The sequence below is a fragment of the Ambystoma mexicanum genome, chromosome 9, assembly GCF_040938575.1.
Source record: "Ambystoma mexicanum isolate Mex_15411 chromosome 9, UKY_AmexF1_1, whole genome shotgun sequence".
Lineage (NCBI taxonomy): Eukaryota > Metazoa > Chordata > Amphibia > Caudata > Ambystomatidae > Ambystoma > Ambystoma mexicanum.
Window position 1 is genome coordinate 199,782,416 of NC_090931.1, and position 26,985 is coordinate 199,809,400.

Sequence of the window (26,985 nt, forward strand, 5' to 3'; positions counted from 1 at the left end):
AGGACCCAATCCCCTCAAAGAACAAGTTACTTTCTTACCTGGTAACGTTCTTTCGATGGGATGGTCCGACGACGTATTCCATATCGCTCCCTCCCTACCTTCCCCGCTGCAGAATTTCTTTTGCGATTGAAGCTTGCGTTGTGTAAGGCCTTGTGTGTCTGACTGGTAGAAAACTGGCGGCACAGATTCTGGGGGAAAAAACTACAACTGAGGTTATGGGTGTCGTGCGTCCTACTTATCACATCGGGTGACGGCCGTCAGAGGAGGTCCTCTGGGACGGCGCATCGACGTCATCGACGCAGGACGCAGACGCCGAAGATTTTCCGAAGCAGCACAGCTGTGGACATTACCTGTCATAGATATGGAATACGTCGTCGGACCATCCCATCGAAAGAATGTTACCAGGTAAGAAAGTAACTTGTTCTTCTACCCTAAATGCATTGGCCCTCATTACAACCCAGGCGTTAAGGGGTTAACGGCGCCGTAAAAGGTGGCGGCGCCGTTAAACCCTTAACGCCGGATTACGGGGTCCCTTTGCGGGTGGCACTTTAACGCCTGCTTTTAGCAGGCGTTAAAAAAACCAACCCGCAAAGGGACCTTGGTGCTAAGTACGGTGCCGCAATTTGCGGCACCGTACTTGCCGCCTTCCCCATTCCCATTGAGCCCTATGGGGCAAAAATGGGAATGGGGAAGGGCCATGGCGGCATGGGGAATTACCGCCCCGCCAACCTCGGAATGGGGCGGTAATTCCCCATTCCGCCATGGCGGAGTCGGTAAGTTACCGGCATGGACCATGGTGCTATTAGCACCATGGTCCAACGCCAGGGTCGTAATGAGAGCCATTATTTACTAGACTCTGGCCTAGTATTTAATTCTATCAAGGTACGTCTAGCGACCCTATCTGCGTACACCACTCCGCAGAACAAAGTGTCTTGGTGGAAAGTTTCTGTTATCAATGCTTTCATGGAGGAAGTAAAGAGACTATACCCTCCCATTTCTAGCCCTCCTCCAGGTTGGTACCTTAAGGTTGTGCTCTCAAAGCCAGCCTAAAACACTTCACCAAACGCCTTTCTGGTAGCCATCACCTCTCTAAAACTGGTTAGTGAGCTACAGGCATTAACTGTACAAGACCCATTCTTAGTAATCAACATTGACAAAGTGGTCCTTAGAACACTTCCTAGGTTTTCCCCAAAATTCATATCCATGCTCCATGTGTAAGGGAGGCATGGTATCACAAGTATGACACTGACACTACACTTAGTGAAACCTTTATTCAATTCTGTGTGTTTGGAAAAACTCATATTTTGCTCGGTAGCGAAGATGGGAGTAGGCTCTACCATCAAATAATAAAGAAAACAGTCTAAGTTAGTTTCTGTCAAATAAAAATGGCCTATAATAACACAACCTAATGCCTGCCCTATCGCTTATACAAAAAGTGTGTAAAGGGCAATATGTATGCAAAGGAAAATCAGTGTTAGAATATAAAGAATCAAAGTGGCTGAGTCACCTCTTCTCCTCACAGTGGACAGCATGAAGTAAGGTGGTGCCTGTAGACAGGATGACGCACTCTGGCTCAGGTTTTCGAAACAAAGCAGTTCACAACATGGATCCCGGCCCACTTCAATATCATAAGCACAAGAGTTAAATATTCACTTTCCACTTCCCCTCTGCCAGGGTCAATCTTGATCATCACTCTTTTAAAGTTCATTCATTCTGCTGCTTTACAACCAAGTAATTTCATCTTTCGCTGAGACTTTCGAGAGGGCTACTTCCTTTCGTCGGACCACTCTGCTACTCTATCACTGGCTTCACAGTTATTGGTAATTTTAAAGTTCACCACAGGTCTGCTTTTCTTCGCGTCTCATCCACACGCGTGCAGCCTTCAATTGTTAGATATATTGTTGCCACTGCAATCTTTCCTTAATGCACACCAGTCTTTCATCTTGCTCGCCAACTCACCAGCTGTGTGCATTCCTTTCTTGTCTTTACTGTTTTAATTCACGAGTCATGGTTAATACCACAGGCCTGGCCTCACCTCCCCAACTCTGTCGTTCACCTGGGAGGGTCACGGCGCCTTTGAAACACAATGCTGTCTTCTTGTCTGGGATTTGGCCGTCTTCACGTATCTCTTACGGTTCTTTGGAGGCAACAACCGCCTGCAGGGAACTCCTGGGTTTCTTTACCCTTGATGCTCGTCTCTCTATCAGTCGCTCTACTCCAGTAGGTTCACCTTCGTTCCAGAGGTTCTGCTACTTCTCAAGTTCAACCTTGCTCAGAGTGTGTCTCTATATTCCGCCTTATATCCGTGTGGGGAAAGCTAATGGGTATCAGATGTATGTGATTAAAGTCAAGGGCCCAACTTTGCCTGAACCGATTAGCGGGACATCTCCAATGAGATATGTAAAGTTTAGCCTTGTTACTCTGTCGCCGCCTTCCTCGGCCCAGAGTTTGTGTAGAAAAGGCTAGTGAGGGGAATTTGGGACAATGGAATCATATGAAATAGGAGGTATCATAGGTATGGGAAAGGGGGGAATACTATGTCTCGCCATCAGTCATCTCCCCCCTACTCCCTGAAGACCCCTCACCCTTGTGATCCTCGTACACTGGTCCACCCCCAGGGTCTGGATCCAAAGGGGTTGGCTGTGCCCTGGCCACCTGAGAGAGAGATCCCCGGGACGAGTAGGTGAGATACCCTTTTGTTTCTCACACATGTCAACAAATCCATTGAACTAACTACTTTTTTCCAAAATCCATCCAACTCAGCTGAAAGAAGCCTCCATACATTAGGTGTAAGGACGGTCGTCTTGTACTATTTAAACAAAACAAAACCTCTAAGGAAAACAGGCCAGCTCTTTGTTTCCATAGCACCTGGTAGGGAAGGTGATCACATTTCAAAAAACGCCATCTCCAGATGGATAGTCAGGTGCATACAGCTTTGCTATTCACTATCAAAGACGACCCTACCTTTCACACCAAGAGCTCACTCTACCAGAGATTGAGGAGCTACTTTAGCATTTATTGCAAACGTCCCCTTAGATGCTATTTGCAAAGCAGCTACTTGAAGTTCCATACATACTTTAACTCAGCACTACTGTATTGACACACATTCTATAGCAGATTCACAGGTGTGACAAGAGGTGCTAAAACATCTATTTCTCCTGCATGGGGTCTGGCATGGATTCACAGGCTCATGAATATTCCCCGTCGTCAGGCTGGGAATCCTCGGTAAAAGAAAAAATCAGTTTGTTTCGTTTCTGAACTGTCTTTCTCCTAATAACAAATCACTGTTCTCTAGGTCATACTGCCCAGAGCCAATGACTGCCCTCTACCTAAGCCCCTCATCTGGCAGCCATCTTCAGATTTTTACCGCACGTTCAAGTGCTGGGAGTCCTCGTGCTTAGCTCTTCAGCTTTTTCTGCGTATTGCATTTTTCAAAGACTTTACTCAAATTTTTCGGTCAAATTCTGCCTCAAGCTCCAACAATTCATCTTCCGATTAACGGGGACCCGTTTCGGAAATCTCTATGCCCTTCAAGGGCAAATTTTAGTCGAATTTCACTTCTTGGAGGATTCCAGAAGATCTTGGAGGCCTACCCCTCGTGGTCATGGCCGAAGACAAAGGAGACTTGACGCCTCTGTTTAGGATCTGCCCAGGATGTGGACTACAGAATGTCTTCAAGGAGGATGGGCACTCCCGGTGCCTCTACTTCCTGCATGCAGATAAATCGCACGTCGAGGAGGCCTGTGCGTTCTGCAAGGACCTGTCCTCCCGTCCCATGAAGGACTGTCACAAGCTATTCGCTGACTGGCTGGAGTCGAAGAGCCCAGCGGCAGGTGAGCCCCGGCAATGTACTTCTCCAAAGAGAAAATCGGAGCAGTCTTCTAAGACCTTTGAGGGTGCTCCGGAGACGGGGGTCCAACATAAGGCAAACCACCCCGGGCACCAGGAGCGTCGTTGGTACGGGCTCCTCGGCTGCCAGGCCGGGTGCAGCATCGCCAACGCAGTCAACCATGAGCCAACGCTCTGGCTTGCTGAAAAGAAAGTCGGACAACCCCAGGAAGCTTCTGGAGAAGGCCCGGTCGGTTCCAACAGGGGAGTGAGGCGGTGGCCCTCCCCCCACGGTGAAGGCCTCAGACGCGCCTAAGGTCGTGAGGCCCAGATTCACCAGGCTAAGGCTTCGATTGAGGGAGTGGTAGCTTCCCCGGCGAAGACCGCGGAGGCGATCCCAGTGGAGACGGCCCCCAAGCCAAGAGTTTCCCTGCCCAGCTGGAGGGAATCATCTTTCACGGCCATTGATAAGACTCCCGTGAAGCCCCTGGGCGAGAAGAAGTTGGGGGGGGGGGGCACGATAGTCCTACCAGGCTTGGATGTCTCCTCCGAGGACGAGATTTCGGGCCACAAGTCAGTTCTTGACAAGCAGTTCGCCGAGGTCAGATCCTCCGGGAAGGACCCCGACGAGGCGGACATGGAGAGCGATGGGGGAAGGGGGTGGTTTGACGAGGAACAGCAGATTGAGGAGCCGGAGGACACTACGCCGCTGCTGATGCTCCCGTCGCAACCGGTGCCAGCACTGACAGACAGGTCGGAGGACATCTTGCTGGCCTTGCACACACTGTGCACAGAAATAAGGAGAAAGATGCCTTTGCCTCCGGTGGAAGATCCAGCAGCACCTGGACCGTCGGGGAGACCTCCATCCAAGCGGAAGCTGGTCCATCCACCCCGCCCTTTCATTCTTCACCTCCATCCCCTCCACCGAGGGACGAGACAGACGGTGACGACAGGGACGGACAACGGCAGCAATGACGGAACTGATCTCCCGTCGCCCCCACCCCGGGCTTCTCCTCCCGACGAGATAGGCTCCTTTCATGCCATGATCGCTAGGGCCTCAGAGCTTTTTCAGCTATGCCCCGAAGAGCGGAAGAAGGAGGGATTCCTATATCAGCGACGAGGGGCCAACAGGAAGACAGTACTGTCGGTCCCGCTGTTGGACGACATCTGGGACGAGGAACTGGACCTCCTGAAGAACCCATCCTCGGCCCTGACGAAGAGAGTACCGGGTTCCAGACTAGGCACCTATGTGCCTCACAGCGCAGCCGTCCCCGGACTTGGTGTTCTCCGCGGCTGCCAAGAAGAAATCTGCTGGCCGACGGCATTGACTTGCACTTCCCCGCCGGGCGGCGAGGGGAAGAAGCTGGACGCCATGGGACGAGGAGGTAAGAGATGCTTAATGTTGAGTTGTTGAAATGCTTAATGTTGAGCCTTGCCACCTCCCGTGTTTGTGCATGTGTGTACTGCTATGTATTCTTTTATTCATGAGTATGTGAATCCATGCCAGACCCCATGCTAGAGAAGGAACAAGTTACTTACCTGTTCTCCAGCATGGAGTCCTTTTAGCAACATGCGAAGCCTCCAGCCTAGCACTCTGCGGCTCTTCTCTTGGTCCTACTGCCACTTTACGTGCTATCAAATCTGAAGATGGCTGCCAGAGGATGGGCTTAGGTAGAGGGCAGTCATTGGCTGGGGGCAGTATGACCCAGAGACCAGTTATTGGGAGAAACTAAAATGATTTTTTCTTTTACCGAGGATTCCCAGCCTGACGACGGAATATTCATGAGCATGTGAATCCATGCCAGACCCATGCTGGAGAACAACAGTTACAGGTAAGTAACTTTTTCCTTGCCACTGTACCTTCTCACATCTCACCTCCTTCTCCAGATACTGCTTGCTAATCTATGCATAATATGTGATGTAAGCAGATCCACGAGCCTTGGAAGGCTTACATTACTCACTGTAATCGTATATATCTGATGCTTGTATCTGCTTAGATTCGAATGTGCTCACCCTTCCTACCCTTCTGGAGTCGAAGGTGCTTAGATGTTCTTGCGCTATTGCTATTTTTCTGCTTTATTACATCTGTACTTCCGCTGCACTTCTTGCAACCTCATGTCAGAAACAAAACAATTTGAGGGACCTTGACGTGTGAAGGACCATGGGTACAGTATACGTCGCACTAGCAATAGTATTGCTAACACGCCCATTTGACGTCCCTTTTCGAGTTACAAAAACAAATCATGAAATGCTCCGCAACTACCACTTAATGTCGGCCTATGCATAGCATGTGAATCTAAGTAGATACAAGCATCAGAAATACGATTACGGTGAGTAATGTATGCCATATATCGCCAACGTCACATCCGGAGTCGAGAAGTGACGCGGCTGAGTCAAGATGGAGTCTACATCTAGCCATACTACGCCCTCTGTCAGTTTCCAAGCAGCTGAGCAGTTAATCTGTAGTACAGTACCCCTCATTTGCATTTCCTGTATTGCCTTTAAGCCATTTTTGCTCCTGAACTCCAGTTAGCACATACAAGTGCGAAAACTGTGCGGCCATATTGCCAGTAACACCAATGTTGTTTTTTTTCTTTGCAGCTTGAACATTAGCAGGTATCCCCCTGCAAACTATGAGCAGGCCCACCTGCATCCTCACCTCTTCTCAGAACAGACTCATGCTTCCCCCACAAATTACAGTCCATCGCCTGGCGTGCCGTATTCCCAGACACAAGCTCTGAAAGTCCCCCCATTGGACCAATTCCCTGGATTTGCCCAAAGTACCCAGCAGAACTATCCCACCTCTTCACTGCAGCAGGCGCTGCTGTCCCCAACACCAGGAGATTATATGCGCCACCAGCAGCAACAGCAGCAGCAGCAACAAGTGCCACACATGCTCCAGGGACTGCTTTCACCCCGGCACTCGCTCACCGGGCACACAGATGTGCGACTTCCACAGGTGGAGTTTGCACAGCTGATTAAACAGCGGCAGCAGCAGCAGCAACATCAGGAGTTTAATGAACTGGTCAGGCAGATGAACCAAGGGGATACTGGCACAATGTGCCATAATTTGTCAGAACTTCAGAGCTTGTCATTATCTTACCAGAATGCAGACTCCTACCCTCACCACCATACCAGCCCCCAGCACCTGCTACAGATACGTGCCCAGGAGTGTCTGCAGCAGCAAACCCCGACACCAGCACATCGGTATGTACACCAGCCACCCCTGGTTCATTCGGAGAGTATGGAGGAGGAGAGTTCGAGTGACGGGGGAAGGGACAGCTTTGAGAATGAGCCAGAGACATTATGTACACTGACCAAAGGCTGTCATGATAGCCCACGGCTACATAGTGTTAGTGGGCATGGGGACCCTGAATCTTTGCGCAGGACAGCAGCCCACAGTCATGACTGTGCAACACCCCATTATAGGCATCCACCATCCCCTGGATTCGGGAGAAATAAAACACCTAGTAGAGGTAAGATTTTCTATTGTGTGTCCTTGGAGTTGATGAAAGGTGCAGGTGGATTACCTAGTTACAGGATGTGGGGAGGGTTTGCTCAAGTGGTTAACTTTGTATGGTTTAAGTGAGAGAGCCTGCAAAGATATCGTGTGTGATCACCTGTACTGTTGTGCAACATATTGTGATGCCTAAAGCAGGAGCAATAAAGAACACTTCGGCTTTTATCACAGCTCCCTTTGTTGTCACATCTAGCTGCAGATGAAAAGTAGAGTAAATGGGAGCGTTAGTTTGGTTTTATTATTTGTAAAGCGCCCTAAGTAGGCTGTAGGCATTGGGGTCCTAAAAATAACAAACATAGTCCCAATAAAATGAAACAAAACAAGCAATAAAAAAAGGCCACATTATCCCGACTACACATCGAGAGGCCAAAATAGTAAGAGGAACAATGATAGCAAACCTTAAAAGGGGAAATTCTGTTAAGGTAAAAAATACCTTCAAAGCTGATAATGCATTCCTAGTAATAAGACTGCACAGCTAAAAATCGTATACCACAGTATTCAGACTAGAAGGGACATCAGACATATTACTACACAGACCCAAGAACTGAGGAAAATTACTGTGACCACAGCCCACCACTATGCAGTCTATATTAGGGGCATGTCAATCCTTACTCTTTTAAGAACTAAGTCATGTGATGTCACACAGCCACACCCTACTCTCTGACTAAGCCAAGACCATATGATCTTATTCTTTAAGACCTCTCTGGGCTCATTCCTTGTGGGCTTGTCAACATTAATAATAATAATGTTCCTTTTATCCATTGTGACATTTTCCAGATTCTTATCCGAAAAATTAGGCATTTGAGATTTCTTAATTCGTTTGTCACATGAGGGCACTTGCCCAGCAGCCCTAGGCTCAACACCTAGAGATCCACCTAAGCTTTGCTGAAACTGTACATTTCTCCTGGACCGTGTTGCTACCAGAATACCAAGTATTTCTACCAGCAGTTTATCTTGGCATGGATAAAGACATTGTCTTCTGCGATAAACACAGTGGATTAGCCTTCAATTTGTTTCTATCCTTCTTACTATAGTAACATTACTCCCATCCTCCTGGACAGTTTGACAACACTTGTCCTCTTTTGCATGCAAAATATTAGTCACACTTGCTCTACTCTGCTGCTATGACGTGAGGTGCGAGGAGTGTTTTTTTCTGTGTCTACCGTAGCTTTGCAAGCCCCGCGGCCCCCGCCTGAAACTTTCTCCACTTACCCGGATCCAACCGTGAAGCGGGTTGCAAAGTGGTCTGTAAAGTCTGTAGTCTGGGCCTGTGGTGTGGCTGGTAGGTGCTGGGTGTTACAATACACTGATTGGAAAGTGGCTGCGTCGGAGCAAATCTCTACAGTGGACTTTAACTATTCTACGGCTAACTGTATCACCCTCCCAGAGGCTGCAGGGATTACATATCCCTTTGATCTGGGGCACTTACCAACTGTGTTTTTTGCCTGCCACACTGTATATGTGACGCTGATGTGCATTCAACAACGGACTGTGAATTTTCCAGGCTCTGTTTGCTTTGTTGGCCAATTATCCAGGCTTTGCTGACCTTGCTGGCCTTGTTGGCTCTGTTAGCTTGTTCTAACTAGTGAAAAAGATCTCGGCCTGCCAAGTCAATCTGGCTATGAAGCCCAGCCAGGCCATGAAACTGTTCAGGTACCTGGGGAACTTCAGAACAAAGCTCCCTCAACAGGTTGTAACACCAAGGCCTCACAGGTACCACAGGAGTCTTCATCACTATGTAGGTTTTCACCTCCCTACTCTATATCTGAAGCGCTTAGGAAGGATTTAACTTACCTATTTACAGAGTCAGTGGTACCTGAACTGATCCTAAATTTGGATGACCAGTTTAATCCAACTAGGTTGACAAGCATGGTTGCAGTCAACTCTGATTCTGCTCAAGCTGGAGCATGCGTGAATACCTTTAGAAAACCACTAGCTGCCTTTAAAACTCCCAGAATGAACTCTTCTTTTCTCGCCCACTACTTTGAGAAAACAACCGCCACGAGTACGGAACTAAAATCTGTACCCCCTGTAAGAGGAATGCTCGATCACTAGGTGATGAAAGTGTATGACTACCTTGCTGGGCATAAAGATCTTAAAGACCCAGGGCCGTCACGAGGAGAGAAGGGGGGGGGGCAAACTGCCCCTGGCCTCGCGCTTGCTGGGGGCCTTCCGGCCCCCTCTCCTAAGTGGAATTCAGCACAGTCTTCCATGTCCTTTATTCACACGGGGAACTGTGCTGCCCCTGAAATGATTTTGCTGTTTCTTGTGAAGCCGTTTGGCTCCGCAACAAACAGAAAAATAATGGGAGACAGCAGGGCTCAGAAGTGGGCTCTGCTGCCTCCCGTCATTCAGCTGACAACGTGGAAATGCTGAATGACAAGAGAGGACTTCTCTCCTGTCAGTCAATGTGTTCACGTTGCTCAGCGTGACCACACTGACTGACAGGAGAGGAGTTCTCTCTTGTCATTGTGTTCACGTTGCTCAGCATGACCACGCTGATTGACAGGAGAGGACTCCTCTCCCGTCAGTCAGTGTGTTCATGTTGTCAGCGTGATCATGCTGACTGATGGGAGAGGAGTTCTCTTGTCAGGCAGCATGCCTACTTGTCGGCGGCGTGGATGCTTTTTAAGGGTGCATGGGTGTAAGGTAAGTGTTTTTTATTTTAAATTAAAAGTATGTATGTGTATTTAAATAAAATTAGTATGTATATGTGTATGAATGCATGCGTGCATGTTGGTGTTTGTGTCAATGCTGTGTTTGGTTTTATGTATACATGCATGTAGGGAGTTGTGTAACTGGTGGATGAATGGATGGGTGAAGTGTTTTTTGTGAGTGTGTGTTCAGCACCACCCCTAAATGTAGCCGCCCTGGGGGCCACTTCATTAAGGGGTGGGTTCATGGCCTCAGAGGTGCACCTAGGCTAAAATGTCAGGGGGGAAAGGGGACTAACCCTTCAAATGTTGGGAGAGGCGCTAACGTCAGAGGCTGTGAGGAAGGGGCAAACTTCCTTGTGTGGGGGCACCTAACATCTTTCCACATTTCGAATGAGACTATTCTGGTGAAGCTTCAATGTTACAAGCAGCTACCTCTTGCCTTCATTTCTGAAACGTCACACTTAAGGACTGCTGTGAGAATGAGATATCTCATGTCACCATTTCCCTTCTAATCACTCCTCTAGCATGCAAGTGCTAACCCCACATCACGATTTCAATTACCTAAAAATGTATGGATATGAATGCAAGTGCTAACAGTGAAATGACTTCTCATGGCCATGCTAATCCCTATGGCAATTCTCACCCAGTTCCTGCCCTCCCCACCCAAAACACCTCCTCACTGGAACTCTTTGAGCTAGCTTTAAACATGCCTTGCCATCAAACGTTGCCCTCAATGTGCCTGCAAGTGTTTCCTCAAAGGAGCCTTCTGAGAATTCATGACTTCATTGGAGTTGTAAACCCGTAACTGGTGTAATAAAAATGTCTTAATCAGGTCTGCCTTTGGCCACTCAATTTAAAAACACCCTACGTGTCTTTCACTGAAGTTCTTTTAAAAATAAGCATTGGAAAAACAAAGTTTTGGCTTGTGTATAAGTATTAGGCATTTATCAGGCACTGCTATTAGCTGCTCAGGTACTCAAGCCATTTTGCACTGCCACTATCAATGGCCAGCTAATACCAATACAGAAGTGCCTTTCCCATGCCTACGCGAATGCCCACACTGTTAGCATTGCCAGTGCACTTTTTGCTTTACCCTTGATGCACAGGACTATGCATCAAGGTTAAAGCAAACATACTACTTGGCTAAATTGGCCCACATTGAATGTAGGCCAATTTAGCCAGTAATAACACTTATGATACACAGTCATCCTGGATATACTTTCTGTGGTATGGCATTTATACTGGCTGGGAGCCCGTACATGGTAATAATGGCATATATTGATGCAGCCTGCATCAACATAATTAGAACAACCAGCATGAATATATTTTTATACTAGCATATCTCGCGTGGAAAGGCGGCATGAAATGTATTGGAAAATGTTCCTATGCGCAATTTGTGTTTTGCAACTATTGTGGATTTCCATGTGCTTCCATACAAAACCAATTGCAAACTGTATGGATTTCTACCCAATTTTTCAAAGAAAGTGCTGTAAAATGCATACTTTTAACCCAATGTTTCAAACAGTTTCTTGGGAGTGAGAACCCCCCTCAAGCAAGCCTTGTTTGGTTTGGGCTCCCTCACTGTGCTCTGTTGATCCTTCCTAAATGGCACAGACATTTAAGCCTCTTAAGTTCAGAAATGTACCGGCCTCCACTGTACATCATTTTTCACTGTGTATGTTGTGTGTTTTAATATGCATACGGGGGCAGGGTGCTCCTTAATGATATGATATGGCATTTATAACGTGCCTGTACACAATTGTTTCTAGGCGCGACAAGGCAGGGAGGGAGAAACAAAAGAGTAGGACAAAACACAGATCTTACTAGGCCTTGTGTCATTCAGATCGCGCAAGAGCAGGGAAGAGGGGAGAAGTGCAGAGGGTGGGGGTAGGATGCGGAAGTGCAGTAACAAAGAGAAACAAGAGTGCAGCCAACGGGAGGCAAGTGTGGGTACTCATAAGTGCAGCCAACGGGTGGAGAATAAGAGCAAGAGCGGGGACTTTAGGTTTACAGATACAGACCACAAGTGCAGGGGAGCCAAGAGGCAGTGCAGGATTGCAACAGGAGAGGCAGGGACCTGGCCTCGAATTCAGAGCTTAACCAGGTGACCAGTGCATGGATCAGGCAGGTGATCAGCAAGGGAGAGGAAGAGAGAAGGCAGAAGCAAAGAGACAGGTCTTGAGGTGCTTCCAGAACCGGAGATGGTTCTCCTCAAGTTTCAGCGAGGCAGGGAGGCTGTTTTCAGAGGGAGGCTCCAGCCGAAGAAAGTGATCTGCCCTCAACTCTTTGCTTGGAAAAGTGACTGACCCTCAGAGAATTGAAGGTGGCGCAGTGGAGAGCTCATGCCATCTTATATATATTTATTCATATGATAAAAAAGTTAGTCTGGCATGAACCTTTCTTCAGTAGAGAAATCTAACTTTGCTGTAGTTGATTTGGAGTTGTAGTAATAAACCATATTTGGGATCCTGCACACAAACTCAAGGGTAGATTTCTCGAGTCTCCAGTTTGCGGATGTGCCGCCGCTGGCCGAGTGCAAAAAATTGTAAGGGGGCCTCACCAAATGTTTTGCCCCGGGCCTCACCACATCCTCTGACAGCCCTGTTAGACCTCCGTATCATTGAGTTTGTGGATCAGGCTGTGGAAAACAATATCGTCCCGGGGTCTACGTTGTTTGACAGTGCTGGCAGTGTCATTCAACAAACATGTGATGTGTCATTGTTGGGTTCCCCATGGGACCTAACCAACATAAGTGACAAATATTCAATAACCAATTAACCTGATGGCCATGCCCGGGTTCGAGGGGAATAGTCATCTAAAGCAGGCGATCATTATGAAAATGCTGCAATGCACCATACTTTGAGGGAAGCTGATGAAAGAATTTGCTTGACCCACCCAACGGTGCTTGCCTAAAACATGGTACTGAGCTCCGTTGTATCACTGTACGATAATATTTGGAGTGAGCTAAAATCAACAAACACAATAATAATAATAATAGATATCTGAGGTGAATGGCAAATTGGATTTTAGTGGGTCAGAGCTGCGCTTTCACCCAATAGGCAATGGTTTGGGACTATCAGAAGCTGTTCCTGGGCCCTCAAATATGAAATCTACAGGTGCAGATGAAATAATTGAAATCTCTGATGCATCTAATTTGCCTGCTATGGAACTGGCTCCAGCTATCCTTACTACTCCATTGCTAGAGCAGCACCATATCACAAATAATGCCCCTCAGCAAGTTTGTTCCACCACAAAGGTTGTTTCAACAATTGACCTGACAGCAGAGCCTTCGATGCTCTCCACGGAGCATGACGGCCCTAGGGCTGTCAAAGAGCCCCAGACTAATAAACCATCCCAAGCGAAGTTAAAATGATAAGAAAAATGTTTTGCAGCGAAGGACTTGTCAAAGTTGTTCAAGACTTAATTACAAACCATTCTTTCGCACAAGCATACCTCTGTTACTGCAACAAGCAACTCCAGTGGAATTGGTGACAGCAAATCCCCTTACGACTGACTCCACTGTACAGACGGACTCAGTCCCTCAGGACTCTCCTGTGCCTGCTCGTATGCCCATCTCAAAGGGGGCTATAAACTCTTGTGATTTGAGTGATGAGAGGGGTTCTCCCTTCATGGTAGTTAATTCTCAAATCATTGTGGCCGTACCCTCAGTTGGGTTTGCTGCGAAGTGTTAGGAGTGAGGTGTCTTCTTTGCTGCCTACTACTTTGGTAACTCAGCCTTTAACTTTATCAATCGCCCATTACTTGAAATCCGGCAGCTAAATCCGGTGTGAGTGGTTATCAAATGGAGGGTGGAGAGGGGTATTTGGTGGGTAGACTGGAAAAGCTGCTACAGTCTATCTGTCTCCCGATTAGCGGTGTGAGTCAGGCTGCTGTCCAACTATCTAATGCGGGTCTTGGGTTTTGAGTCCTAGATACTGACACAGGGGTAGTAGTTGATCAAATATTAAGAAATCTGCCATCTAATATTTACCCATCATTGGCAGCTGGTGTGGGCCATCTCCTGGAACGATTGCATGTACTGATTTCACAACCACTGGTGGACTCTCATTCAAGATGTGCCAAACCACGGTTCCTAGTCATTCCATCGACATCCATACCATCGACAGACCAATCCATTGGAAAAAGTGCATCAAATGCATGTTTTTAATGTACTTTTTTGAATGGGTGGTCCCCCCAACCCAATAGTATATATAACAAAAAAAGGGTGTAAACACCGTACAATATACCACAGAGGTGACAAACGCCAGGGATCGTATATTCCCGAATATACTTGTTCATACATTAATTTATTTAATTATAACTCTCTTAAAATGATCACATTACATACACATAATATATAAAACATCAAAAGACTGTACTTCACAAAACACATACAAATCCCAAATATGGGTTGATTCTGCTGGTCTGTAAATTGACTCCGTGTGGAACTCCACACTGGAGAAATTTTTCTTTTAACTAGGTTTTATTGGTCCTTGCTCAGTAACCCAACTTGTACAAGTTTCTGTCCTAGAAACACAGATTAATGTGGGACATTCATCAGGGGTAAAGTAATATGTGTTTTTTTCTCTCAAAGGTGATGGTGATTCCTCCTACCACTTTCTTGCAGCCATAGAATTTCTAAAATTGACTCCCTGTGGAATAAAAACAAAATCTATTACTAATTTTGTACGGCTGTTTGTATCTTATAATTTAGACTACAAACATCAGCACCCTGATCCAAAAAAGGGTGTTAGAGTATATATTTATTTACATACCTTATCAATTGTGGTAATAACTTCCACGACAACGCCAAATTTATGGTATTGATAAAAGCGACTTCCAAATGGTTTAGAGAAGGTCGCTCCAAAACTTCATCTCAAGTTCTACAAAGACACATAGGGAAAAAAATATTTTTATAGAGAAAAATATTTTTTTATAGGTGAGAATTCAAGGATTGGCTTCAAAATGATATAGGAACTTAGCATGGTCCTCTATATTTTTTTATAAAATACCCAAATCTTACTTACCGATCCTTTAATTAGATCGGTGCTTTAGGATAAGAATTAGCCTCCATCTTGAAGGATGTTGATTAAATGGACGGAAGACACTTCCTGTAGAATGAAAACACAGGAAAAAAGGTTTGGGTCTAGGAGTCTATAGATACAGAGTTTTTCTACATGATGTCCATAAATACGATTTCTGAAATTTTTATTTCAAAGTCTAGATTTCAAAAAAAGGGGTTTTTTTGCATGTCCCAATGTGTATACTTTATGCATTAGGGAAAAAGATTTCAAACTACACCCCAGGTTCTAAGGGTCGAGATAGATAATCTGCCTGCTGTTGATTTTCTAATGGCAGTTTCTCATCACATAAAAAGTGTCAAATCCTCCTTACCTTAACAGGAAAAAGAAAAGAGAAAGAAATTCCGGCCACAGAACAGGTTCCAGTTACATCTGTGCCGTTTTAAGAGGAAAAAGGGGCGCCTTTTAAAACCCTAATCTGTGGCGTCTCACGTGACGCGATGTCATCACCCGCAACGTGGAACGCGCGATGGCGTCATCACGCCACGTGCAGTGACGTCATGATGCTCCGCGCCATACTGGCGTCCGCCCAAATAATTAGGGCAAAAAAACAGCAATAAACTGGGAAACAAAAAGAGTGAGGTACAACCTCACTTCCCTAGGTTTACTGGGAAATAGAGAGGAGCCTAGTGGTGGAAGGGAAAGAAAGGGGAAAGAGACTGGACACAACCAGCTTCATAGTTGCCCTTGAAGCCAAATAATAAAGGTAAAAATACCATAGCAGAGTTTATTGAACCCACACCAAAAACTGTTTATAAAAGATACATCTTATTTGGGAAATTTTTTAGAAGGTCACTGTTCACTACACCCCCACAGGCGGAAGGGGGGGGGGGTTTGCACAACAGCATAGTCAACCAAGGGCTAAGTATGACAAACATAGCTGTAAATGAAAAACATACAGATATAGGAACATAGTCGCCTCCTGATCTTCCAAAAAACTAGGTAACAAGAATGACTGTAGAAAAAAGGAGAAGCGTTAAGCATTGTGTCACTCTACATTTTCGTTCAAACCACAAATATGACTTTTTGTTTGGAAAATTAGTTTTTGTTCCAGACTCAAAAGTTTCTTGTTGATCAAATTTTGTGTTTTACCTCTCATATGTTTTAGAATTGTCCAATTAAAGTCTGTACATTTATGATTTTTTTCTAAAAAGTGTTTGACGAGTGGTGCTTGTTCTACCTTGTTCCTAATGCAGCTTTTATGCTCAGTCATTCTTATTTTACACTTGCGATTAGTTTTTCCAATGTAGATGTATTGACACGGGCATTTGATGACATATATCACATTCTCTGTATTACAGTTAGTATGCTCAGTAATGTTCCATTCTTTTTTAAGACCTAAGTCTACTTTAACAGTTTTTCTGGTCTGTGCACACATGCTACATTTGCCACATGGGTAGTGTCCTACTACTGGAGGTAAATTCCACAATCTTGTCTGCTGTACACCTTTATTTTCATTGTTTCCAATGTCATTCCTCATCACCAAGTTGCGTATGGTGATACTTTTCTTGAATGCTACTAGTGGTTTCATATTCTCCTTTGGCATCACCTTTTTCCAATTTTTATTGATGATGCCTTTGATCTTATAGGATAAATTGCTATAGGTGTTCACGAACACTAAAGGGCTCTCCTTACGTGTCCTGTTCTGGTGTAATTGCTGATCAAGGAGGGCTTCTCTGTTATTGTTGAACGCCCTCCTTGCAGCATCTTTAACTAAACGTTTCGGGTATCCTCGATTTGTAAGTTTAGTAATCAATTTATTGGCACCTTCCTCGTATGACTCTCTAGTACTACTGTTTTTCTTAATACGAAGAAATTGACCAAAAGGCAAATTATTTTTGACATGTTGGGCATGATGACTAGTGAAATGAAGAAGAGCATTTCTATCTGTCTCTTTGTTGTAAGGTTTAACCAAAAGGGTGCCTTGGTGATGATATATCGAGATGTCTAGAAAGTTCACCATGTCATTACTCATGTTCATTGAAAATTTGAGGTACCTGTTTTGTTCATTCAACCATGTGTTGAATTCATTGGCCTCTTCTGCGTTACCCTTCCAAATAACAAAAATGTCGTCTATATAGCGTAGCCAACATATTATGTCTTGAAAAGGGTTGAGACTACGATATATGATTGTTTCCTCGAACATGTTAACGTATAAATTGGCTAAATTCGGTGCCATGGCGGCACCCATAGCGATTCCCTTCGATTTGTACATAAAATTGGCCCATGAATTGAAAAAAATTGTTTGTCAAGGCCATCTCCGTACACCATTTTATAAAAGAATTGGAGACAGGATGATCATCTTCTCTTTTGAGGAGGGTTTCTTCTACAACTTCGAGGGTAGCTCGTTGGGGTATGTTGGTATATAGAGCTTGTATATCCAGACATAATAGTTGATTAATATCTGGGTTGAACTGACTGCCCTCAATTCTAGTTATAGCATCAGTAGTGTCTTTCACGTAGCTCTTCATGCTGGGTATAAACGGGCGAAGGTAGCAATCCACATACTTGGATAAAGGTTCCAATAATGAATTAATCCCAGAGACTATAGGTCTCCCGGGAGGATTCCTTAAGTTTTTATGGATTTTGGGGAGTATATAGAAGATTGGAATTCTGCCATTCTCTCTAACAAGATATTCTCCTTCTTGTTTACTAATAAGTTTTAAATCCACTGCTTTGGTCACTTTATCTCTGATGATCGTAAGTAATTCATTGCTAGGATCACTGTCTATTTTCTTATAGTTGTTAGTATTGGACAGTAAATTCAAGCATTCTTCCACATATTGAGTTCTATCCAGAACCACTATCGCGCCCCCTTTGTCGGCTTGTCGGATGATAATATTGGGATTCGACCCTAGAGATTTTAAGGTACTTAGTTCATTTTTACTTAGGTTAGAGTGGCTGGGGATGCCCATCGATTCCAGAGCACTTAAATCTTCCAATACTTTCCTTTCAAACACAATGGATTCAGGAGAGTAAGAGGAAGGAGGGGCACAAAAAGTTGAAGGATTTCTTAGGCCACTACAATTTTCTGAACCATTAAAGGTATTCTTTTCAAAAAATTCTTTCAGGTGGACTTTTCTCATAAATTGTTGGAACTCCACTCTAAACTCAAAGGGATTATGGTATTTAGATATAACATAGTTCAAACCTTTGTTCAACACAAATTTTTCATGTTCAGTTAAAGTGGTAGCAGACAAATTAACTACCAACCCCTGTGACTCCGGGTCTGCATCCGGTCTGTGGTCCATTGTCTTTGTCCATTGCCTCTTTCTAAAAAAGGCTGCCTTTGGCCATTTCTACCCCGATTGTTACCTCTTGCACCTTATCCTCTATTAGGTCTATTCTCACCTTCATTGCTGTTCCCACTCGATCCGGTTCTACTGTATTCATCATTATCATCGGATCCTGCACTAGAGCTATATGGGGTATTTCTAAATCGCACTCTACGGTTATGTTGTTGGTTGGAATTTTGCCCGGGTTTCGGGTCCCCAATTTTATAATCTTTGTTGGTGTAGATGAACGCTTTCTCATGAGAAAAATTCTGTACATCTTTCTTCATGCGTTTCACTCGTTCTGTAATAGTTTCCGTTTTGAACTCCTGCATTTCTTTCAAATGTTTATCTAGACTGGTTTTAAAAGCCTCAACTTCAAATTTTTTCTTAATCTCTTCTTCCAATGATTTTAAATCCACTTCTATTTTTTTAGCGGTTTCTTGAGCTGTTTCTATTATTAAGATAAGCCAATCTCGGCCACATTTGTTAGAAATGTAACTCCATTTCAATTTGAAATCATGATTGTCCAAAAATAATCTAGGTTCATTCTTGACTATCAATCCTTGTGGTAACGCTTCATTCTTAACGTATTCTAGCATGATGATAGCATGTAGCTCAGTTCTTATGAGTCTTTTTCTTAATTGAGCGAGTTCGTCCCATTGGTCGTCTTTAGTGAGAATATCTAGGTCTTTGTCCAGACCCATTATTGGTAAAGATTCTGTCAGTTTCCGTACATATTCGTCATTATATGCTAGACATTTTTCTGATTGAGACGCCATCCTATAATGCCGTTTTACTTGGTTCAAGTATTAGCCTATGGTTCCTAAAAAAACTTGAAAGGAGGTATACTGGCTAAACACGCCACCGAGACCAACCGGTCTCTAAATATGTTTTTCTCAAACGGCAAAAACCATGTTTTAATGGATGAAATTACACTCTTTACCACATGGATAAACCTAATAGTATATATAACAAAAAAAGGGTGTAAACACCGTACAATATACCACAGAGGTGACAAACGCCAGGGATCGTATATTCCCGAATATACTTGTTCATACATTAATTTATTTAATTATAACTCTCTTAAAATGATCACATTACATAAAATTCATAGTTAAACACATAATATATAAAACATCAAAAGACTGTACTTCACAAAACACATACAAATCCCAAATATGGGTTGATTCTGCTGGTCTGTAAATTGACTCTGTGTGGAACTCCACACTGGAGAAATTTCTCTTTTAACTAGGTTTTATTGGTCCTTGCTCAGTAACCCAACCCTCCTTTTTTTACACTTTAAAAACCCATTAAAATAAAAATAAACCCTTTACCTTCCAAAAACGATTTTTTTTTCGATGCTATTTTTTAGATGCATTGGTCTGTTGATGCTATGGATTCGATGCAATGACCAGATACCCTGAACCACAGTGGCTCAAAACCTACAGTATCTTGCAGCATGCTAGAGGGAATGATGCCCCTTGGGATAAGTCCAACAGAAATCCAGGAGTGTGGATAACTGAACCCTAGGTGGGCAAAAGGGAGTTCCAACTTAAAATGTTAAGTGCTCTGGTCCCTAATTTCCTGGTTTGTCTCAATCAAACATCGTACTTATTTTTGCTGAAATCCCGCCTTTGGGACTACTCTGTTCTTTGGATATTGACAGAGTGGCCTTCCCAGACAGCTACCACCCTGACACCAGAAACATTTATTTCAACTCAATTTAGGTGAAGGAGCTTATCCTTTCCAAACATTCCTGCTTTACAGGCCTTGGGTTTTTAAATATGCCTTATTGTGCTGGCGGAGGGGGGTCCCTAATATATGATTTTAAAGTAGATTGAGTCGCTGAAAATGTCTCAAGGGAACTGCATACACTGTGTTCGTTATATACACATTATGTAGTGTCCTTGTGTGAATTCTCTATTTGGTCAGAGCTAAAACACACTGCGCTGAATCCTAGCACTTGTGTAAGTTTCACATTTATTGTTTGCAGCAAATATTTCTGGCATGCAAATTCTAGGCAATAAATACTAGCATTCAAAGAAAAAAATGTTAGAACAAAAGTGGTTATAACACAGGGCCTCGGTACAAGTGAGCCGGCCCGGATATAATGTAAAACCGCACCGGCTAACTACTAGTTATGTGGGCGTGTGGTATTACACCTGCCAGGTCTCACCTGGCGGGCGTAACGCCATCGGCCACAGACGGACGTGGAAACACTGGCACCATTACCGCATTAACCGGACATTTTGACCATAAGCTTTTATATAAACAACGTGAGACCTATTGAATCCGTGAAGCTTTAAACACACATAAGACTGTCCTATTGGATACAATTAGTACAGTATGAAGCTGATGCGTTATTCTAAGATCATTGTGTGTGAAAAGTCTCAACTTTGGTTAGGTTGATTTGGGGTCTACGTATGGCGCTGGTGCAAATACAAGTTAGCGCACACCTCTTCCGTGCCTGAATCTGAACGCAAGGGTAATTGCGTTTTTGGTGGTGGAGATTAATGTCCACTTTCCTCAGGACCAAAGTGTTAAATTGTATCGAGCTGACCCTTGAGGAAAGAATGTGAAAAAGGAAAAATGTCAACGGGCCTAGTGTTTGGGTGGTATTATGTCATGGAGTATGATTGGAAAACAATCAGACATACTAAATTCATTAAAAAGCCATTGAGGGCTAGGTGTGTGAAGTGGGGCGAAGACAAAAAATTAAAATGGCGCCTATGTGTAAGGCACTTGCATACGGGGCATGCACGCCCTTTATGAATATAAGCGTGATTGCATGTTAGGATTAAAAATAGGCAGAGATTGGTGTTTCGAGAGCCACATTTGAAAAAAAGCAATCTTTTGTGGGAGGCCATAGAAATGGATCCTACCCCGTATACTGATTGTATAGTGTCGTTAGTGCCTGAACAAAGTCATAAATGGTTTCACCCCTAATCCTCATTGGCAGATATGGGTCCCGAGTCCATAATGCCTACCACCTATGCGCATGCAAGTGCCAGTGGATAAACAAAAAGGCATGCTGGTGGCAGGACAGTATGACTATTGCCCCAAACGTGCGATGTAGATACGTTGCAGTAAGACATCAAATGCAGCCAATGTGTGGGCTTGGAATGTTATCTTGCTGGCAGGTGGTTGAAAGACCCAACTTAAGTGGAAAGAATCGTTGGGGCTAAACTGTTCCTGTTAGTTCAGGCAAACGGGCGGACCTGGGTCATACATAAGAAAAAGGACGCCGGTTTAAGTACCCCGTCATGTGTCGAGGCTACAATAATTATTTAATGCCCACATGTGGAGCTGTGCCTGCAGGCCAGAAAACGCAGTCAGGAAATAACTTGGGATGCATGGCTACAGGGTGGCATGTTACGTTATATTTCTTAATCAGGGCATGGAAACAGGAATGATTTATACTCCCGCGTCGGGGTACAGCGGCACAGAAAAGGAGATGCGATTGTCAATCTCAGCTGGTGTAAGGGGAAAGGAAGGAAGGATGAGGATCGAAAGACCTTATGTGGCGAAGCGTTTTAGAATGTAAATGCTGGCTCAATGGCGTGGCCGCTGTGAGAGTCCAGCGAGAGAGACACTTTGCTCTGGAGCCTGTTGTCTGGTTTCCCAGGCAACCGCTCTGCGTGACTGCCAGAGGCTCCACAGAAACAAAGTGGTGAAGTTGGGAACTGCAGCAATGAGGAGTTCTGTGGATGGAAAGGTAGTGTAAGGCAGTGTCAGTTTGCACAGTATTGGTAAGCAATTGTATGTGTCCCACAGGGCTGGCAGGTAGTCGAACCATTCATTATATTGTGAGTGATACTCTGAAGTCGGTGGATGGCTGAAAAGAGGCACTCGGCAGGTGATGACACCGATGTGTGGAATGTATGGACAGAATGGGACACAGCCTAAATATGCTGGTTGTATCCAGGTGTAACTGTCCGCTAGCCGATTTCAGAGTCCATAGGCTGTGTGTGTGAGAATCTGCAAACGAGCAGTGCAAGTGGCAAGGACATAGCTCCTTCCTCCTATCTCACATATTGGATCTCGTGGTGCTTAAAAGGGCCCATCCTGTGATATGATATATGATATGATAATTTATTTATATCGCACTCGTACACCACGAAAAGGCATGGGTTGTGTGAGCTCAATAGTATCCCGGTGTTTCTTCATAAGTCCCTTAGACTTGTCCATCGTTTGAATGCGGTATATCCACCTCGCCTCCTTGTTACTGAGGCTTCTTTGGGGATTAGCAGTGTTTCTCACCACATCTAACACCCACCATTTTAGATCATCAGGGGAGTGCAGCAATTCAAGAAAGTGTTACCATTGGTGCTGTATGGTTTCTGCACCGTATCCTGGATCGATGTTTATTGATCCTGATGTGTATGGATCTTGTGGTTTGCCCAACATACCTAAAACCGCAGGGGTACTCTATGCAATACAACATTGCTGGTCTTGCAATTGGACACAAAGCATAGGTCCCATTTTTTATTGTCGATGTGAAAGTTGTGTTTTGGTCGTAAATTTACAGGCCTGACAGTTGCCACAAGGGAAGTGCCCCACAATGGGTCGTAGGTCCCAGTTACTGATATTCGATCGTGCTTGGTTTGGGAATGCACTAGCCGGTCTTTGAGGTTTTTTAGAACGTTTGAAGGCGAACAGAGATCTTTGCATGTTAGGAAGGCAAGTTGAAATCATAGGCCAGTATTTCATCAGGGCTTGTTTGATGGCAAAAGATTGTGTACTATACGTCGTAACACATGTTATCCTCTCCTGATTGTTGGTTTTCACTTTTGACTCAAGTAGACTCTCCCTGGGTGTGAGTCTTGCTCTTTTCAGGTCATGTGATGCCAATTTCTTGGGGTATCCCCTTTCCCTTAGATCACCACACAGTTTGTTAGCATGAAAATAGTAGTCGGATATCGAGGTACATTTGTGTCTTAATCTGAGGAACTAGCTGTAGGGTATGTTTTCTTTAAGGGACCTGGTGTGAAAGCTTGCAAAGTGAAGTGTGGTATTTGGGTCTGTTGTTTTTTTATACAGCGTACATGCCAGGTGTCCAAGTTCCACCTTGATGGTCAGGTCCAAAAAATTAATGCATTGCGGCCACACTTCATTGTGAATTCTATTGTTGGGTGTTTGTTGTTAATATAGTGCAAAAAGTCACTCATTGATTCTTGGTTCCCTTCCCAGATGAAGATGGCATGTTATGTTATATATGGGCATCTTGGTGCTATGCAACAGAGGTGAGGCAGTAGTAAGAGGGAGGAACTTGGAACAAAAAGGTTTTCAGCGACCGCCCAAAAGCACATTGGTCAGCAGTCGCTCGAATAGACCAGGGTCAGCCATTCCATGCCTTTGCTACTACCATAGAGAACGCGCGGCCACCGGTCCGTGACAGGTGGACACGGGGGACAGACACAAGAAGGGTCGCCTCAGAGCGAAGGGGACACGCAGGCACATAATGGACACATTGTTCCTGTAGATATTCCGAACCCAATTTATAGAAGGCCTGATGAACAATACACAGTGATTTAAATAAGACGCACTTCTTTATTGGAAGCCAGTGTAATTGTCTTAAAAGCTGTGCGATGTGAGTTAGATCTGGGGGGGGCGCAGGATTGCTCTGACCGCTGCATTTTAGAGCAGCTGGATCTGATTAGTCAGATGTAGTGGGTGGCCCAAGTAGAGTGAATTGCAGTAGTCGACCATGCTAAGAACAAGCACTGCTACCACAGGAGCATGAAATTGGGGAGGGATAAGAGGAGGGTTAAGAGGAAGAACGTTTCGCAAGGTGCGCAGTTTGAAGTGGCCCGATTTACAGACCGCCGCCACTTCTACCATCGTTGGCGAGGAGGCAAACTTCACTCCCAGGTTCTTAACCGATGTGGAAGGTAGTTGAAAGGGGCTCAGAGACACAGGCCAGAAATCGGGCATCCAAAATGAGTGCGCTGGTTGTGCCGACCACCAAAACCTCAGTCTTGTTACCATTCAGTTTTAGGCAGTTCAAAGAAATTCAGGCACCTAAATCTTCCAGCAACCTCATAAGAAGAGATGCAGTGTCAGGGTGGGAGAGATCCAGCCGAACCAGGATCTGTGTCTCATCTGCATAGGAGTAATACCTAAAGCCATTTGACAAAAGAAGAGTTTGAATATGGATATTAAACAAAGTGGGCGAGAGTGCTGAACCCTGGGGAACCCCGCAGGAAAGCAGCACAGATTTAGAGCAAAAGGGCGGGAGCGAAACTGACTGAGACCGATCAACTAGAAAGGCAGAGAATCATTTGAGAACTTGGGGCCCCCCCATGCCAGCATCCTTCAGCTGAGTGATCAGAATGGAATGATCGACTGTGCTGAATGCTGCCGACAGATCTAATAGAAGAAGAGCACCCACACCACCCTGGTCGACTAGGTGGGTCAGATCATCTAGCACTGAATTGAGCAGTACCGATTCAGTGCCCCTCCCTGACCGAAAGCCGGACTGAAACATATACAGAAGGCCAGAGGATTCCACAAAGGACCAAAGGAGGGGAGACACAAGAGCTTCCAAAATCTTCATCAAAGACGGTAATAAAGAGATGGGATGAAAATTGGCGAATATGCCGGGGTCGAGAGTCTGCTTCAGCAGAGGGAGCATGCAGGCATGTTTCAGGGCAGCCAGAATCGACCCCTTCTGAAAGGACATGTTAATAGCCATCGTGATATGAGTGATCACATCTTTAAGCAAAGTCAAAGGGATGGCGTCCGCCGGGGACTCAGATTTGATACTGTGAATGGCTCTAAGAATATTCTGATTAGAGAAGACCTGAAAAGAGAGCCAATAGGCCTTAGAAACAGGCAAATCAGGGGGAGGCCAAGCAACAAAGTTCTTATCATTTGCATCTTTAATAGCATTGCGAATGAATTCGATTTTGGAGTGAAAAAAGAGGGGGACAGAGTCAGAAGGCCTGAGATGGTACTACAGAGGCGCCAGTCATTGTGGGTGTGGAAAGGGGCTGGACCAAGTCAAACAGTGCTTTAGATTTATTCATCAAAGTACCTGTGCGATTCCTTAATCTGTGGTTTGCATTGGTTGGAGTAAATTGTTCTTCAAAGTTAGCCATACACCCATAGCCGTTCCTCTGATTTGTAACTAGTATTGGCCTGCAAATTGGAAAAAGGTTTTCGTAATGCAATGGACATAAGTTCCACAATGAATTCTGCCGGTACTCTTTACTAGGTGGCCTGATGAGTCAGGAAACCTCGTATCAGGTCTATTGCTTCTTCCTGTGGTATATTGGTGTAAAGTGATTTTATGTCCATGGTAACTAGGGAGTTGTTGACCGTATTGAAACTCTGACCTTCAAATATTTTAATTGTCAGATGTGGTTGTTCCCTGGCTTATAGGTTACAGGAATAGGTCCACAAATTTGCCAAGGGTTTCTAGCAGGGACCTGCAACCCATCACTATTGGTCTGCCCTGTGGGCTAGTGGAGTTCTTCTGTATTTTAGAGTTATTTAGAAATTCTAATTCTTCCTTCGTGATCCATCCTCTGTCTGATCCAAATTGTGTGGTTTCTCGCATTTTCTCTTTTATTTCTACTGATGGGTCCTTTCACAGTGGCTGGTAACTTTCTGCATCCTCCAATAGGCCTAGGACCATCCTGTTGTACTGTACTTGTGGAAAAACCACAATACCTCACCCCTTATCCCCTGGTTTTATCACTAATCTAGGGTCGGTTGTGAGTTCCTCTAATGCACTTCTCTCGCTGTTGGATAAGTTGTTTTTAATGTTTTTATTGGAAAGTTTCAACCTATCAAGGTCTCCGAGGACACATTTCTCAGAGTAATATCTCTTGTGCCACTTGGTTGTCGGACGACGTAAACGTCAAAGGGCCTTGGAGACCTGTATCTTGTCTGTCTGGTTCATCTTGATCAGAGAAAAAGTGCCTTAAGCGAAGTTTTCTGAAGAACTTCTTAATTTCTTTGTCTGTAATGAACCAGTCAGTGCGATTAGTAGGGACAAATGATAGACCCTTCTCCAGGAGTTTTAGTTGCGTGGGGGAGACGACAATATCGTAAAGGTTAAAGACTGGGATGTCCTTTTTCTTTTGCTCTTTCCTGTGTTTGGGCCGATGTACTGTCTATTGGGTGTACCCTCTCCTGCGTTATCTCCGGCATCTCCTGCCTCCCAATGGGTCAAATTCAGGGTTGAAAGTCTCCCCAGTATCCTCGGGGAGGGTTATGCATTGTGGTCTGGCCATACAGTGATGGTGCCAGAAGAGTGGGTAAGGTTGATGAACAGGCAGATTGGAGGAGGGGGAATATCGATTGAGCAGTGGTTACGTCAGCACTTTGGCGGAAACCAGTCCCATAACCCATTGAGAGTGTTTGGTATGGGGAGGAGAGAGATAGCCTTATGTCTTAAATCTTGGAACACACATGGGAGCTGACATATTTTCAATAGCCCCGTCTCTATGGCTGTCCTCACAGGCGAATTGCATACGCTTACAGGAGACTTGGCTGCCTAGTGTCCCAGTGTTGGATGGATATCATATGTTCACTGACTAGCGAAGTCCATCAAGGGTGGTAGAGCCTCTGGAGGATTATTAATTGCAGTGGATTTAGCCCTGGGATATGACTTCAGT

At 44.9% G+C, this 26,985-nt stretch overlaps 1 protein-coding gene across 4 annotated transcripts in view; it reads left to right on the plus strand.

The window, feature by feature from the left end:
* The window catches only part of SIK3 (SIK family kinase 3), a 2,024,801-nt gene that overhangs the window by 1,784,627 nt on the left and 213,189 nt on the right, over positions 1-26,985 (plus strand). For all 4 annotated transcript variants that reach the window (XM_069614493.1, XM_069614491.1, XM_069614492.1 and 1 more), the window contains one exon: positions 6,430-7,304. In XM_069614493.1, the coding sequence (XP_069470594.1) occupies positions 6,430-7,304 (875 nt within the window). The remainder of the gene's footprint in view (positions 1-6,429; positions 7,305-26,985) is intronic.